The following is a 16,507-nucleotide window of genomic DNA, read 5'->3' as shown; positions in this document are numbered from 1 at the left end:
AGTATGCGGCTCCAGCATGGAGTCCATATCTGGTTGATACCTGGTTGATGGGGTTCTGGGAGTTCTTCTACTCCCCAAGCCCGGCCCGAGGCCAGGCTCGACTTGTGAGAGTTTGGTCCACCAGGCTGTTGCTTGGAGCGGCCCGCAGGCCCACATACCCACCACAGCCCGGTTGGTCCGGCACTCCTTGGAGGAATAAATCTAGTTTCCTCTTGAAAATGTCCACGGTTGTTCCGGCAATATTTCTTATGCTTGCTGGGAGGACGTTGAACAACCGCGGACCTCTGATGTTTATACAGTGTTCTCTGATTGTGCCTATGGCACCTCTGCTCTTCATTGGTTCTATTCTACATTTTCTTCCATGTCGTTCACTCCAGTATGTTGTTATTTTACTGTGTAGATTTGGTACTTGGCCCTCCAGTATCTTCCAGGTGTATATTATTTGATATCTCTCTCGTCTTCTTTCTAGTGAGTACATTTGGAGGGCTTTGAGACGATCCCAATAATTTAGGTGCTTTATTGCGTCTATGCGTGCCGTATATGTTCTCTGTATTCCCTCTATTTCAGCAATCTCTCCTGCTTTGAAGGGGGAAGTGAGTACTGAGCAGTACTCAAGACGGGACAACACAAGTGCCTTGAAGAGTACAACCATTGTGATGGGATCCCTGGATTTGAAAGTTCTCGTAATCCATCCTATCATTTTTCTGGCTATCGCATCTAGTCAAGCATAAGACTAAATTGGAAAAGGTTCAAAGGTTTGCCACCAGACTAGTACCCGAGCTGAGAGGTATGAGCTACGAGGAGAGACTACGGGAATTGAACCTCACTTCGTTGGAATACAGAAGAGTTAGGGGGGACATGATCACCACATTCATGATTCTCAAGGGAATCGACAGGGTTGATAAAGACTGGCTATTTAACACAAGGGGCACACGACTCTGGGGGACACAGGTGGAAACTGAGTGCCCAAATGAGCCACAGAGATATTAGAAAGAACATTTTTAGTGTCAGAGTGGTTGACAAATGGAATGCATTAGGAAGTGATGTGGTGGAGGCTGACTCCTTACACAGTTTCAAGTGTAGATATGATAGAGCCCAATAGGCTCAGGAATCTGTACACCTGTTGATTGACGGTTGAGAGGAGGGACCAAAGAGCCAGAGCTCAACCCCCGCAAGCACAACTAGGTGAGTACACACACACACACACACACCAGGGGGCAGGTGGCTGAGTGGACAGCACGCTGGACGCGTGATCGATTCCGGGGTTCGATTCCCGGCGCTGGCGAGAAACAATGCACAGAGTTTCTTTCACCCTGATGCATCTATTACCTAGAAGTAAATGGGTACCTGGGAGTTAGTCAGCTGTCAGGGGCTGCTTCCTGTGTGTGTGTGGGGTGGGGGGGGAGGGAAATAGTAGTTAATAACAGTTCATTGTCAGTTGAGAGGTGGGCCGCAAGAGCTGAATTCAACCCCGGCAAGCTCAACTTGGTGAATACTAGGTGAATACAAACACACACACATGGATGGCGATATACTGAAGAAATTGTTCACGACTTTTGTTAGGCCAAAGCTAGAATATGTAGCGGTTGTGTGGTGCCCATATCTTTAGAAGCACATCAACAAACTGGAAAAGGTGCAAAGACATGCTACTAAGTGGCTCCCAGAACTGAAGGGCAAGAGCTACGAGGAGAGGTTAGAGGCATTAAATATGCAAAAAACTAGAAAACTGAAGAAAAAGGGGTGATATAATCACTACATACAAAATAGTAACAGGAATTGATAAAATCGATAGGGAAGATTTCCTGAGACCTGGAACTTTAAGAACAAGAGGTCATAGATTTAAACTAGCTAAACACAGATGCCGAAGAAATATAAGAAAATTCACTTTCGCAAACAGAGTGGTAGACGGTTGGAACAAGTTAGGTTAGAAGGTGGTGGAGGCCAAGACCGTCAGTAGTTTCAAAGCGTTATATGACAAAGGGTGCTGGGAAGACGGGACACCACGAGCGTATCTCTCATCCTGTAACTACACTTAGGTAATTACACGCATACACACACACACACACACACACACACACACACACACACACACACACACACACACACACACACACACACACACACACACACACACACACACCTCCTCAACATGATCACCACATTCAAGATTCTCAAGGAATCGACAGGGTTGATAAAGACAAGCTAAAGATAAAGCTATTTAACACAAGCTAAATAGATAAAGCTATTTAACACAAGCTAAATAGATAAAGCTATTTAACACAAGGGGCACACGCACTTGGGGACACAGGTGGAAACTGAGTGCCCAAATGAGCCACAGAAATATTAGAAAGAACTTTTTTAGTGTCAGAGTGGTTGACAAATGGAATGCATTAGGAAGTAATGTGGTGGAGACTGACTCAATACACAGTTTCAAGTGTAGATATGATTGAGCCCAGTAGGCTCAGGAATCTGTACACCTGTTGATTGACGGTTGAGAGGCGGGACCAAAGAGCCAGAGCTCAACCCCCGCAAGCACAACTAGGTGAGTACACACACACACACATGTCAGGTTGAGAAGAGAGGCAGAAGGGTAATACGAAAATGACACCGCCAGCAAGGCAAAGACTCAACCTAAATTGCTGCACAGCCACATCAGGAGAAAAACAGCAGTAAAAGAGCAGGTAATGAAATTAAGGATAGGGGCAGAAGGATTCACTACAAACGACAAGGAAATGTGCGAGGAACTGAATAAGAAACTCCAGGAGGTTTTCAATTTTCAATTGCAAGGAGAAGTTCGAGAGATAAGAGAGGGAGTAATTAACCATGATTCACTATAAGAGTTTGAGATTACCAGTATGGAAGTAAGGAAGCTTTTACTAGAGTTGGATGTAACAAAGGCCAAAGGCCCAGATGGAATCTTCCCTTGGTTACTAAGGAAGGAGGAGAAGCACTGTGCCTGCCACTCTCCATAGTGTAAAACGAATCACTGGCAACAGGGGAACTGCCAAGAACTTGGAAAGCGGCTAATGTAGTCCCGATATACAAGAAAGGGGATAGACAGAAGGCACTGAACTACAGGCCAGTATCCCTAACTTGCATACCAGGAGAGCTGAAGGAGAAGATTGTGCGAAGAAAGCAAGTGGAACATCTGGAGCGAAAGAACTTTGTAACATTATCAACATGGGTTAAGGGATGGCAAGTCCTGCCTCACAGAATTAATTGAATTCTACGACCAGGCAACAAACATCAGGCAAAAAAGAGAGGGGTGGGCAGACTGCATATTTTTGGATTGCCAGAAAGCCTTTGACACAGTACTATACAAGAGACTAGTGATAAAGCTGGAGATTCAGGCAGGAGTGAAAGGGAAGGTACTCCATTGGATAAGGGAGTACCTAAGCAACAGAAGACTGAGTCACTGAGAGGGACGAGGTCTCAGACTGGCGAGACGTCACCAGTGACGATCTCCCAGAGCGGTATAGAATCGTTCCTCTCACTGTTTGATAATGATGCAAAAATTATGAGGATTAAACAGAGGATGTTAGTAGGAGGCTACAAGATGACCTAGACAGACTGAATGAGTGGTCCAACAAATGGCTGCTAAAGTTCAACCCGAGTATATGCATAGTAATGAAACTAGACGGTGGAAACAGGAGGCCAGACACAGGATGCAGAATAGAAGATGAAGTACGTCATGAAACAGACAGAGAGAAAGATCTAGGAGTTGATATCACACCAAACTTGTCTCCTGAAGCTCACATAAAAAGAATTATATCTGCATCATACGAGAGGCTGGCTAACATCAGAACATCCTTCAGGAACCTGTGTAAGGAATCATTCAGAACCTTGTATACCACATATGTAAGACCAATCCTGGTGTATGCGGCCCCAGCATGGAGCCCGTACATAGTTAAGCAGAAGAGGATGCTTGAAAAAGCTCAGAGGTATGCCACTAGGCTAGTCCCAGAACTAAGAGGAATGAGATACGAGGAAAGGCTTCGAGAAATTCATCTCACAACACTGGAAGACAGATATGTAAGGGAAGACATGATCACTACCTACAACATTCTCAGGGGAATTGACAGGGTAGATAAAGATAAACTGTTTAACATGGGTAGTACACAAACAAGGGGACACAGGTAGAAACTGGGTCCCCAAATGAGACACGGGACGTTAGAAAGAACTTTTTCAGTGTCAGAATAGTTTACAGGTGGAATGCATTAGGCAGTGATGTGGTGGAGGCTGACTCCATACACAGTTTCAAATGTAGATATGATAGAACCTGTACGTCAGTTGATTGACTGTTGAGAGGCGGGACCAAAGACCCAGGGCTCAATCCCTGCAAGCTCAAATAGGTGAGAACAAATAGGTGAGTAAACACACACACACACACACACACACACACACACACACACACACACACACACACACACACACACACACACACACACACACACACAGAATACAGAATAGGAGATGAAGTACTTAATGAAACAGACAGAGAGAAAGATCTAGGAGTTGATATCACACCAAACCTGTCTCCTGAAGCCCACATAAAGAGAATAACGTCTGCGGCATATGCGAGGCTGGCTAACATCAGAACGGCGTTCAGGAACCTGTGTAAGGAATCATTCAGAATCTTGTACACCACATATGTAAGACCAATCCTGGAGTATGCGGCCCCAGCATGGAGCCCGTACCTTGTCAAGCACAAGACAAAGCTGGAAAAAGTCCAAAGGTATACTACTAGACTAGTCCCAGAACTAAGAGGCATGAGTTATGAGGAAAGGCTGCGGAAAATGCACCTTACGACACTGGAAGACAGAAGAGTAAGGGGGGCATGATCACAACCTACAAAATCCTCAGGGGAATCGACCGGGTAAACAAGGATGAACTATTCAACACTGGTGGGACGCGAACAAGGGGACACAGGTGGAAGCTGAGTACCCAAATGAGCCACAGAGACGTTAGAAAGAACTTTTTCAGTGTCAGAGTAGTTAGTAAATGGAATGCATTAGGAAGTGATGTGGTGGAGGCTGACTCCATACACAGTTTCAAATGTAGATATGATAGAGCCCAATAGGCTCAGGAATCTGTACACCAGTTGATTGACGGTTGAGAGGCGGGACCAAAGAGCCAGAGCTCAACCCCCGCAAGCACAATTAGGTGAGTACAATTAGGTGAGTACACACACACACACACACACACACACACACACACACACACACACACACACACACACACACACTCACACACACACACACACACACACACACACACACACACACACACACACACACACACACACGCAACTGGAGGACAGAAAATTATAATAGTAGTCATATATAACCCCCCACCAAATGATAGAAGACCCAGACAGGAATATGATAGAAACAACTTGGCCACCATCAATATAATAGAGAGAGCAGCTTCTGTGGCTAGCAGGAACGGATCCAGACCTCTAATCATGGGAGACTTCAACCATGGGAAGACAGATTGGGGGAACAGAGACCCACATGGAGGCCCAGACACATGGAGAGCTAAGCTGCTGGATGTGGCAACAAGAAACTTTATAAATCAACACGTCAAGGGACCGACAAGAATGAGAGGAGGGGATGAACCAGCCTTACTTGATCTGATATTTACCCTAAATGAGTCGGATATAAGAGAAGTTAAGTTGGAAGCCCCCTTGGGAATGAGTGATCATAGTGTATTGAGCTTTGAGTACCTGTTTGAGCTGGGAATTATCACCCCCAAATAAGAACTGGGAACCAAAGGGCTGGCGTACCGAAAGGGAAACTATGAGGAAATGAATAAATTCCTATGGGATATACATTGGGACACAGAACTCGGAACCAAGTCCGTACAAGACATGATGGACTATGTCACCCAAAAATGTCAGGAGGCTGTAAGCAGGTTTGTCCCGGCCCGACAGGAAAAAACAGAGAAGCAAAGGAAGAATCCGTGGTTTAATAAGGAATGTATGAAAGCAAAGGAGCAGAACAAAAGGGCATGGAGGAACTTCCGTAATAACAGAACACCAGAAAGTAGAGAGAGATACCAGAGAACCAGGAACGAGTATGTCAGTGTGAGAAGAGCAGCTGAGAAAAGGTATGAAAATGATATAGCTAATAAAGCCAAGACCGAATCCAAGCTATTACACAGTTACATCAGGACGAAGACAACAGTGAAGGAACAGGTGATGAAACTTAGAGTGGGCGAGGACAGGTACACAGAGAATGACAAAGAGGTGTGTGAAGAACTCAACAAAAGGTTCCAGGAGGTCTTTACAATAGAACAGGGAGATGTCGCGGCGCTAGAAGAGGTGGCAGCAAACCAGGTGACCTTGGATAGGTTCGAAATTGCAAGAGACGAGGTCAAGAAGCACCTATTGGAGCTGGATGTGAGAAATGCTGTTGGGCCGGATGGAATCTCGCCATGGGTATTGAAAGAGTGTGCAGGAGCACTTTGCCTACCACTCTCCATAATGTATAGTAGGTCACTGGAAACGGAGGACCTACCAGAAATATGGAAGACTGCTAATGTAGTACCAATATACAAAAAGGGTGACAGACAAGAGGCACTGAACTACAGGCCAGTGTCCTTAACTTGTATACCATGCAAGGTGATGGAGAAGATTGTGAGAAAAAACCTAGTTACACGTCTGGAGAGAAGAGACTTCGTGACAACCCATCAACATGGGTTCAGGGAGGGTAAATCTTGCCTTACAGGATTGATAGAATTCTACGATCAGGTGACAAAGATTAAACAAGAAACAGAAGGGTGGGCGGACTGCATTTTTTTGGATTGTCGGAAAGCCTTTGACACAGTACCCCATAAAAGGTTGATGCATAAGCTAGAGAAACCGGCAGGAGTAACTGGTAGGGTGCTCCAGTGGATAAGGGAGTACCTAAGCAATAGGAAGCAGAGAGTTACAGTGAGGGGTGAGACCTCAGACTGGCGTGAAGTCACCAGTGGAGTCCCACAGGGCTCTGTACTTGGACCTATCCTGTTTCTGATATACGTAAATGATCTCCCAGAGGGTATAGACTCATTTCTCTCAATGTTTGCTGACGACGCCAAAATTATGAGAAGGATTAAGACAGAGGAGGACAGCTTGAGGCTTCAAGAAGACGTGGACAAGCTGCAGGATTGGTCGAACAAATGGCTGTTAGAGTTTAATCCAAGCAAATGTAATGTAATGAAGATAGGGGTAGGAAGCAGGAGACCAGATACAAGGTATCACTTGGGAGATGAAATACTTCAAGAGTCCGAGAGAGAAAAAGACCTGGGGGTTGATATCACGCCAGACCTGTCCCCTGATGCTCATATGAAGAGGATAACAGCAGCAGCATATGCCAGGTTGGCTAACATAAGAACGGCCTTTAGAAACTTGTGTAAGGAATCTTTCAGAACATTATATACCACATATGTCAGACCAATCCTGGAGTATGCGGCACCAGCATGGAGTCCATATCTAGTCAAGCATAAGACTAAAATGGAAAAAGTTCAAAGGTTTGCCACCAGACTAGTACCCGAGCTGTGAGGTATGAGCTACGAGGAGAGACTACGGGAATTACACCTCACTTCGTTGGAAGACAGAAGAGTTAGGGGGGACATGATCACCACATTCAAGATCCTCAAGGGAATTGACAGGGTTGATAAAGACAGGCTGTTTAACACAAGGGGCACACGCACTAGGGGACACAGGTGGAAACTGAGTGCCCAAATGAGCCACAGAGATATTAGAAAGAACTTTTTTAGTGTCAGAGTGGTTGACAAATGGAATGCATTAGGAAGTGATGTGGTGGAGGCTGACTCCATACACAGTTTCAAGTGTAGATATGATAGAGCCCAATAGGCTCAGGAACCTGTACACCTGTTGATTGACAGTTGAGAGGCGGGACCAAAGAGCCAGAGCTCAACCCCCGCAAGCTCAACTAGGTGAGTACAACTAGGTGAGTACGCACACACACACACACACTGAGAGACACACGTTTTAGTGGGGTCTGTGAAGAAACGTCAAACAGTCGGGACAGTGACGAAGTAAAAGGCTATATCATAGTATTTGGCCTCTCGCAGTGTGTAGCAAACAGTGTGCAACGTATCATAAGGAAATCGCAAGTGATAGAGCAAAGAAACCAACATGGAGCTTGTGGCAACACCTGTGCATATACAATGTGAAACGACCGCGTGGAGCGACGCGCCATAGAACTTGCCTCGTTGTGCTTGTATGGGTTGACTGGTAAGTGCCTCTCTATAAAGTCTTCAACAGTGTAAAAGGTTTATGTAATATCATATAGTAGTCACATATAATGCATTTCATTCGATAATAGAACAGTAATCTTGATAGATTGATAGAGAATGAGGTAGGAACCTCACTGTGAGCTTAATTGGGAACTGAATTGTACTGTTAATCCCTACACATACACAAGTCAGGGTAAGAAACTTGTCACATATCAGTAAAAAGTGAAGAGTTAGCAACCACCTGACCTCTCCACTCCCAGTACCCTCCCAAAAACACCGCCCCCCCTTCCCCCCCCTACACGTCAACTGGCTACCATAGATTGGGTGACATACAATCTTCGTCCTACCCGACCACACCCCTCCCTCCCTCTCTCTCACGCCCTCTCTGTTTCCTCTCTCTCTCTCTCTCTCTCTCTCTCTCTCTCTCTCTCTCTCTCTCTCTCTCTCTCTCTCTCTCTCTCTCTCTCTCTCTCTCTCTCTCTCTCTCTCTCTCTTTCTCTCTCTTTCTCTCTCTTTCTCTCTCTTTCTCTCTCTCTCTCTCTCTCTCTCTCTCTCTCTCTCTCTCTCTCTCTCTCTTTCTCTCTCTCTCTCTCTCTCTCTCTCTCTCTCTCTCTCTCTCTCTCTCTCTCTCTCTCTCTCTCTCTCTCTCTCTCTCTCTCTCTCTCTCTCTCTCGCCCTCTGTCTCTCTCTCGCCCTCCCTCTCTCTCTCGACCTGCCTCCCTCTCTCTCTCTCGCCCTCCCTCTCTCTCTCGACCTGCCTCCCTCTCTCTCTCTCGCCCTTCCTCCACCCCCTCTCTTTCTCTCTCTCTCTCTCTCTCTCTCTCTCTCTCTCTCTCTCTCTCGCTCTCTCTCTCTCTCTCTCTCTCTCTCTCTCTCGCTCTCTCTCTCTCTCTCTCTCTCTCTCTCTCTCTCTCTCTCTCTCTCTCTCTCTCTCTCTCTCTCTCTCTCTCTCTCTCTCTCTCTGTCTCTCTCTCTCTCGCTCTCTCTCTCTCTCTTTCTCGCTCTCTCTCTCTCTCTCTCTCTCTCTCTCTCTCCCTTCCACTATGATATCAAAACAGGGAAAATCAAAAAGTTTTAATATCAGGGAAAGGGACAAGAAGGCAGGAGGACGCACCAGGGACACAGGGAATAGTCAAAGTGAGTAAATGAAGGAAGTGTTATCCCATGTTTGGGAGGAATTCAGGAAGGAGATACATGAAATGAAGAATACAATTAGAAACCTGCAAAGTGAGCTGACAGTAGCAAAGAATGAGATCAAATCCCTCACAGAGAAACATAATGAGACTGGGCATCAGATAATCTTCCAAAGTGAAGATGTAATTGGCACATTGGAAGGAAAGACCTCTTTTACCTGAAATATTTGTGGAAATACTGAGAAACAGCACAGAAGCAATGGCCACAGTGAGGGAGGTAGCCATACAAGCAGCTACCTCACAGGATGCAGTAAGGTGCACCAGTCAGCTGCTGGAAAGAAAAAGATCAATTATAGCTGTAGGCATCAAAGAACAGGAAAGATCCAATAGGCAAGAATGGAATAGCAAAGACACAGGCAGTAAATGGGATACTAAAGGGGTTAAAGATGGAAGGGGCTGAACAAAACATTGAGAAGTTTTTCAGGTTAGGCTGGTACAACAAGGACAGAAACCTCTTGGTGAAGATAGTGTTTGCAAATAAGACTACGAATGAGGTTATTCTAGAAAGGAAGAGTCATCTGCAGTATGTGAAGAAATACAAAAAATTATTCCTCCAGAGGGACAGGACAAAAGAGGAGAGCCAGGGCGTCAGAGGCCAAGAAGAAGCGCAGGGAGAGAGGAGTAAACCAGGAAATCACAGCCCCAACAGAACAGTCCCAGAAACAAGAGGGGAACCCACAACCAACATCCCAGTAACACCAGAGGGGAACCCACAACCAACATACCAGTAACACCAGAGGGGAACCCACAACCAACATACCAGTAACACCAGAGGGGAACCCACAACCAACATACCAGTAACACCAGACGGGAGGGCAACACCGCCACCCTCCTCTGCATAGAAACCCTCCCAACCCCTCACCTTACCTGCCCCCACTAAAATGCTCACTCAACCCAACCCTTGCTCCCTCTTCCCCACACCCCATTCCGACCCCTGTCACCCATCCCCCATTTCCACCATGTCCCCCCTCCCCCTTCATCACATACCCTCCTCCCCCCTCCCCACATATCCTCCCTGCCCCCCACTACCTCCACAACAACCCATACCCTACTTGTCCTCCCTTCACTTTAACCCCTACCCCCACCCAAATATCCACTGAGGCCCTGTTAACCACCTCACAGATCTTCACACCTATTGAACAGCTTCCTCCATCAGCAGAACGCTCACCAAGAAGGGGACAAGAGAATGAACAGGAGAAAGTGAGCTTCAAAGCAATGTACACTAACATAGATGGGATTATGAATAAAACAAGTGAACTTGAAGAATGGGCACTAGAAGAAAACCCAGACATAATAGTACTCACAGAAACAAAGCTAACCAAAACCATAACTAATGCAGTGTTTCCACAGGATTACTATGTAGTGAGGAAAGAGAGAGAGAAGGAAAAGGAGGAGGTCATGTCACTTTGCTGATAAGAAAAGACTTGAGTTTTGAAGAGATGGTGTTCAGGGCTTGTGAAGATTTCAGTGACTACATAGCAGGTACCATAGCAATTGGAGGAAAAAAAATATTGTAGTAGTCATTTATAACCCCCCACCAAACGACAGAAGACCCAGACAGGAATATGATAGAAACAACATGGCCACCAGCAACACAATAGAGAGAGCCGCTTCTGTAGCTAGCAGGAAAGGATCCAGACTCATGAGAGACTTCAACCATGGGAAGATAGATTGGGAGAACAGAGACCCACACGGAGGACTGGACACATGGAGAGCTAAGCTGCTGGACGTAGCATCAAGAAACTTTCGCTCAGTAAGAATTCAGCATTGAATTCTCCGTTAAACAGAGTGGTGTCTGGTAACGACTCAGCATTGAGTCCTCCATTAAAATATTTGCCAAAAATCCAGATTTTATCAAATTTTGGGGGGACTAGATTTAAAATGCGCGCCAAAGCGCCACGCACCGCTTTTGTTGGGCCATGTAGCTCCCAAGCGGCTCGGCTCACGCCGTAGGCGGGTGGGCGTCTGGGTACACATTGTGTGTAACACTTGGCCTGTCTTCAACTTGTCAGCGGGTGGAGCGTGACCACGCTTTTTTATTTTATATGCATATATTTCTTTAGAGAATTCTATTGCAAACCCATTGATACCAAAATGAAAGACCTAGGACGAAAATTGAGGTGACCAAAGTGAAAAGAGTGTACACATTATATTGCTATTGCTCGCTCCCGAGTCACTCACTCGCACTTTCTCTGTTTTTTTCTGCGGGTGGTACGCCAGGCTTTTGGACTTTATATGCATTTAATCGTGTAGAGACGTCTATTGCGAACACATTGATATCAAATTGTAAAACCTAGGATGAGAATTGAGATGACAAAGTTGAAAAGAGTACACACTTTTCAGTATTACTACACTCTCTAATGGACGGCACTCCTTCATGTTCTCATCACCTGCTTTCATCACGTCGCCGAGTGGAGCGCGCCACGGTTTTTGACATTATACGCATATACTCTTGTTGGGAATTTTATTGCGAACACATTGATACCAAAATGAAAGACCTAGGATGAAAATTGAGGTAACCAAAGTGAAAGGAGTGTACACATTTTATTGCTCTTGTGTGCTCCCGGGTAACTTTCTCTCACTTTCTCTGTTTGCTGCGGGTGATAGGCCGGGTTTTTTGAGTTTATATGCTTTTAGTCCTGTAGAACATTCTATTGCGAACATATTCATACAAAATTGAAAAACGTAGTACGAGAATTAAGGTGACAAAGTTGAAAAGAATATATACTTTTCAGCACTATCGGGCGCTCCCGCAGAACGTCCAAAACTACTAGGGTAGGAGAAATGCTCGTTTGCTCATGGCGCGAAAGTGTACAGGACATGTTTGAAAGCAAAGAAACTGAACAAAAGGGCGTGGAGGATCTTCCGAAATATCAGAATACCAGACAGTAGAGAGAGATACCAGAGAACCTGGAACGAGTATGTAAGGGTGAGAGCTGAGTAAAAGTTTTAAAATGATATAGCTAATAAAGCCAAGACCGAACCAAAGCTACTACACTGTCTAATCAGAAGGAAAACATTAGTGTAGGAACAGGTGATGAAATTTAGAACAGGTGAGGACAGGTACACAGAGAACGACAAAGAGGTGTGTAAAGAACTCAACAAAAGGTTCCAGGAAGTCTCCACAATAGAACAAGGAGAGGTGACTGCGCTAGGAGAGGGGGGCAGTAAACCTGGCGACCTTGGAAAGGTTCGAAATTACAGGAGATGAGGTCAAGCGGTACCTGTTGCATCTGGACGTGAGAAAATCTGTTGGCCTGGTCGGAATCGCACCATGGGTATTGAAAGAATGTGCAGGAGCGCTTTGATTGCCACTCTCCATAGTTTATAATAGGTCACTGGAAATGGGAGACCTACCAGAAATATGGAAGACAGCTAATGTAGTCCTAATATACAAAAAGGGTGACAGACAAGAGGCACTGAACTACAGGCCAGCGTCCTTAACTTGTGTACCATGCAATGTGATGGAAAAGATCGTGAGAAAAAAACTAGTAAAACATCTGGAGTGAAGAGACTGTGTTACAACCCATCAACATGGGTTCAGGGAGGGTAAATCTTGCCTTTCAGATTTAATAGAAATCTTTGATCAGGTGACAAAGATTAAGCAAGAATGAGAAAGATGGGCAAACTGCATTTTTTTGGACTGTCTGAAAGCCTTTGGCACACTGCCTCAAAAAAGGCTGATGCATAACCTGGAGAAACAAACAGGAGTAACTGGTAGGAAGCTTCAGTGGAGTCCCACAGGGCTCTGTACTCGGATCTATCTTGTTTCTGATATTCACAAATAATCTCCCAGTGGGTATAGACTCATTCCTCTCAATGTTTGCTGACGACACCAAAATTATGAGAAGAATTAAGACAGAGGAGGACAGCTTGAGGCTTCAAGAAGACGTGGACAAGCTGCTGGAATGGTCGAACAAATGCTTGATAGAGGTCAACCTAAGAAAATGCAATGCACTGCAGATAGGTGTAGGAAGCAGGAGACCAGATACAAGGGATCATTTGGGACATGAAATACTTCAAGAGTCAGAGAGAGAGAAAGACCAGGAGGATGATATCATGCCTGATCAGTCCCCTGAAGCTCATATCAAGAGGATAACATCAGCGGCATATGCCAGGTTCGCTAACATAAGAACGGCCTTTAGAAACTTGTGTAAGGAATCTTTCAGAACTTTGTATACCACATATGTCAGACCAATCCTGGAGTATGTGGCTCCAGCATGGAGTCCATATCTAGTGAAGCATAAGACTATATTGGAAAAGGTTCAAAGGTTTGCCACCAGACTAGTACCCGAACTGAGGGGTATGATCTACGAGGAGAGACTACGGGAATTAAACCTCACGTCACTGGGAGACAGAAGAGTTGGAGGGGACATGATCACCACGTACAAGATTCTCAGATAAATTGATAGGGTAGATAAAGACAGGCTATTTACCACAAGGGGCACACACACTAGGGGACAAAGGTGGAAACTGAGTGCCCAAAGGAGCCATAGAGATGTTAGAAAGAATTTTTTCAGTGTCAGAGTAGTAGACAAATTGAATGCATTAGAAAGTGATGTGGTGGATGCTGACTCCATACACAGTTTCAAGTGTAGAAATGATAGATCCCAATAGGCTCAAGAACCTGTACACCAGTTGATTGACAGTTGAGAGGCGGGACCAAAGAGCCAGAGCTCAACCCCCACAAGCACAATTAGGTAAGTACACAAACACACACACACACACACACAGAGCAGCGGACAGCACGCTGGATGCGTGATCCTGTGGTCCCAGGGTTCGATTCCGGGCGCCGGCGAGAAACAATGGGTAGAGCTTCTTTCACCCTAATGCACATGTTACCTAGGAGTAAATAGGTATTTGGGAGTTAGTTAGCTGTCACGGGCTACTTCTTGGGGTGTGTGTATGTGAGTTGTGTGGGGGGAAAAAACAGTAGTTAGTAACAGTTGATTGACAGTTTAGAGGTGGGCCGAAAGAGCAGAGCTCAACCCCTGCAAGCACAACTAGGTGAATACAGCACATGTGTGTGGTCAGTCGTGGTGGATGGACATGGGTTTTGAGCTCCTGGGTTATTAGTGAAGTGGGAGGGATAATCAGGCTACTTCGAAGTGAAAAAGTGTAGACGAGTGAATGAAACCCTTGGAATTTGACTTGAACCATAAGGAAGCGAAGAAAGAAAGTATACATAGCATAACAGAATATAGGTGTTGAATGCATTGTGGTGGTGTGAAGTAGTGGAGCAGACCTAACGCTGACTGTGACCTTATCAGCCTTAATCTGTGACCTCACCCCGGAAGCAACCTTAGTACACCTCGTTGGGAGACGCCTGGAGATTCGATCGCCTATATTTTGTATTGCAGGTTGATAAGGTAATTGGAACGCCTGTGGGTAAGATTGTTTATAGCAATGACTAGATCAGGAAGGGCATCTAAGTCCAACAGTATTATGAAAGAAGAAGAGGATAGGTTTGTAGAGAAGCCGATAGGGAAATTTATAGAGAAGAGTGATGTATGGATAGAGAATCTAATCCAAGGGATTGAATGTGAGATCTTTAATAAAAGACATGCCAGGTTCGAAGACAAAAGCAAGAGCTTATGGACTATATTCAAAAAGAAATCAGAAAGAGCAGGGAAGCATTGGAAAGTGAAATAACTAAATAAAGTGAAATAATCCAGGGAAAGGGCAACCAGCATGAGAGTGCGTCACTGAGAAAGGGTCCATTATACTCCATGGATTACTTGAATCAGAGGCATCATCGAGGCAGGAAAGGGTGGATATGGAAGAATTTGAGTTACAGGAGATCTTGAGATATATTTGAGCCGAGATGGCAGGAAATAAGGTGGAAATCCGCTGCCGGATTGGGCCTTACAACTGTAACAAGAATCGACCTGTCCTGGTACAGTTCTCTAACGAAGAGGCAGTGGATTACATACTGCAACACAAACATTTACTCAGAGGTAGTGGAAACTATTACAACGTGTTTAATGATAGATATATGACAAAAGATGAACAGATAACCCAGAGACTGAGCCGATCGGCACGCCACAACTATACCCATTCGAGGGGCGGTACCCACCCCACCTTTGCTAACCACCCCACAACTCCTATCCAAGCAACACCCCTCCCCAAATCAGCCCTCCTATCCCTCGCCCCTGCTTATCTCCCCAACAACTACCCTGTCCCCTCTGACCCCATTGCATTCAATTCCATCTGCTTCATCCCTCGTTCCAAGGACCCCCTCATTCCCTCAACCCCCAAAACCTGCACAGTCCTCACCTCTCTATGCCTCCCCCATCTTCCATATGATCTCCTCCCCATGCAAACCCCCCCACCTCTTCTTCCATTTCCCTCTTCTCTCCTCTTTGCCCCAATGCCCACCTACCCCTGAGTCCCCCCCCCCCCTGACTAATACAACCTCTCTCCCAATCTCATTATCCATGCTCCATCCTCCCTGCTTCCACCCCACCGCCACTATCCTTCCCGCCCTCCCCCCCCCCCAAACCTCTCAACCTCAATCTGACACTCAGTGTCACGCTATCTCTCAACCCCACTATGCCTCTCAAAGCCTCCCTAATTTTCAGACCCAGTATGCCCTTCCTACTCCATTCCTACCTACCTACCCAGACCTTACTACCCCAGAATTTCCTACCTACCTTCCTACATGCCCAGACCCCATTCGACTCCTAGGCACCTCCGCAGCCCCCATTCACCCCCCCCCCCATGCACCCCTCAGATCCCCCCAAACCCCATTCATCCCCCAGATTCCCCCCAGACCCCCAGAGAAAGGGTGAACTCTGGTACCAGAGTTTCCAAGAAGAGTCTCAAGGTTTGGTACACCAGTGCTGATGGGGTAACTAATAAAGCAGAAGAGATAAAAGAAAGAGTTAATGAGGCAGTTCCTGACATAGTTGCCATAGTGGAAACTAAAATAAATGGCATGATCTCAGATGCAATCTTTCCAGATTGGTACCAGGTGATAAGAAAAGAAAAGACACAGAAACAGGGAGGGGAGTGGCAATCCTAATAAAACAGAAATGGATGTTTTAAAAAATGGAAAATCGGGGTACCAA

General features: G+C 45.7%; 1 protein-coding gene across 1 annotated transcript in view; it reads left to right on the top strand.

Moving 5' to 3' along the window:
• LOC123774836 (uncharacterized) overlaps positions 1-16,507 on the top strand; it is a 598,107-nt gene that overhangs the window by 426,374 nt on the left and 155,226 nt on the right. The window contains exon 7 of the mRNA XM_069316494.1: positions 16,199-16,410. Within this exon, the coding sequence (XP_069172595.1) occupies positions 16,199-16,410 (212 nt within the window). The remainder of the gene's footprint in view (positions 1-16,198; positions 16,411-16,507) is intronic.

This window comes from Procambarus clarkii, chromosome 84 (assembly GCF_040958095.1).
Source record: "Procambarus clarkii isolate CNS0578487 chromosome 84, FALCON_Pclarkii_2.0, whole genome shotgun sequence".
Lineage (NCBI taxonomy): Eukaryota > Metazoa > Arthropoda > Malacostraca > Decapoda > Cambaridae > Procambarus > Procambarus clarkii.
This window is presented reverse-complemented; position numbering and strand designations above follow the sequence as displayed.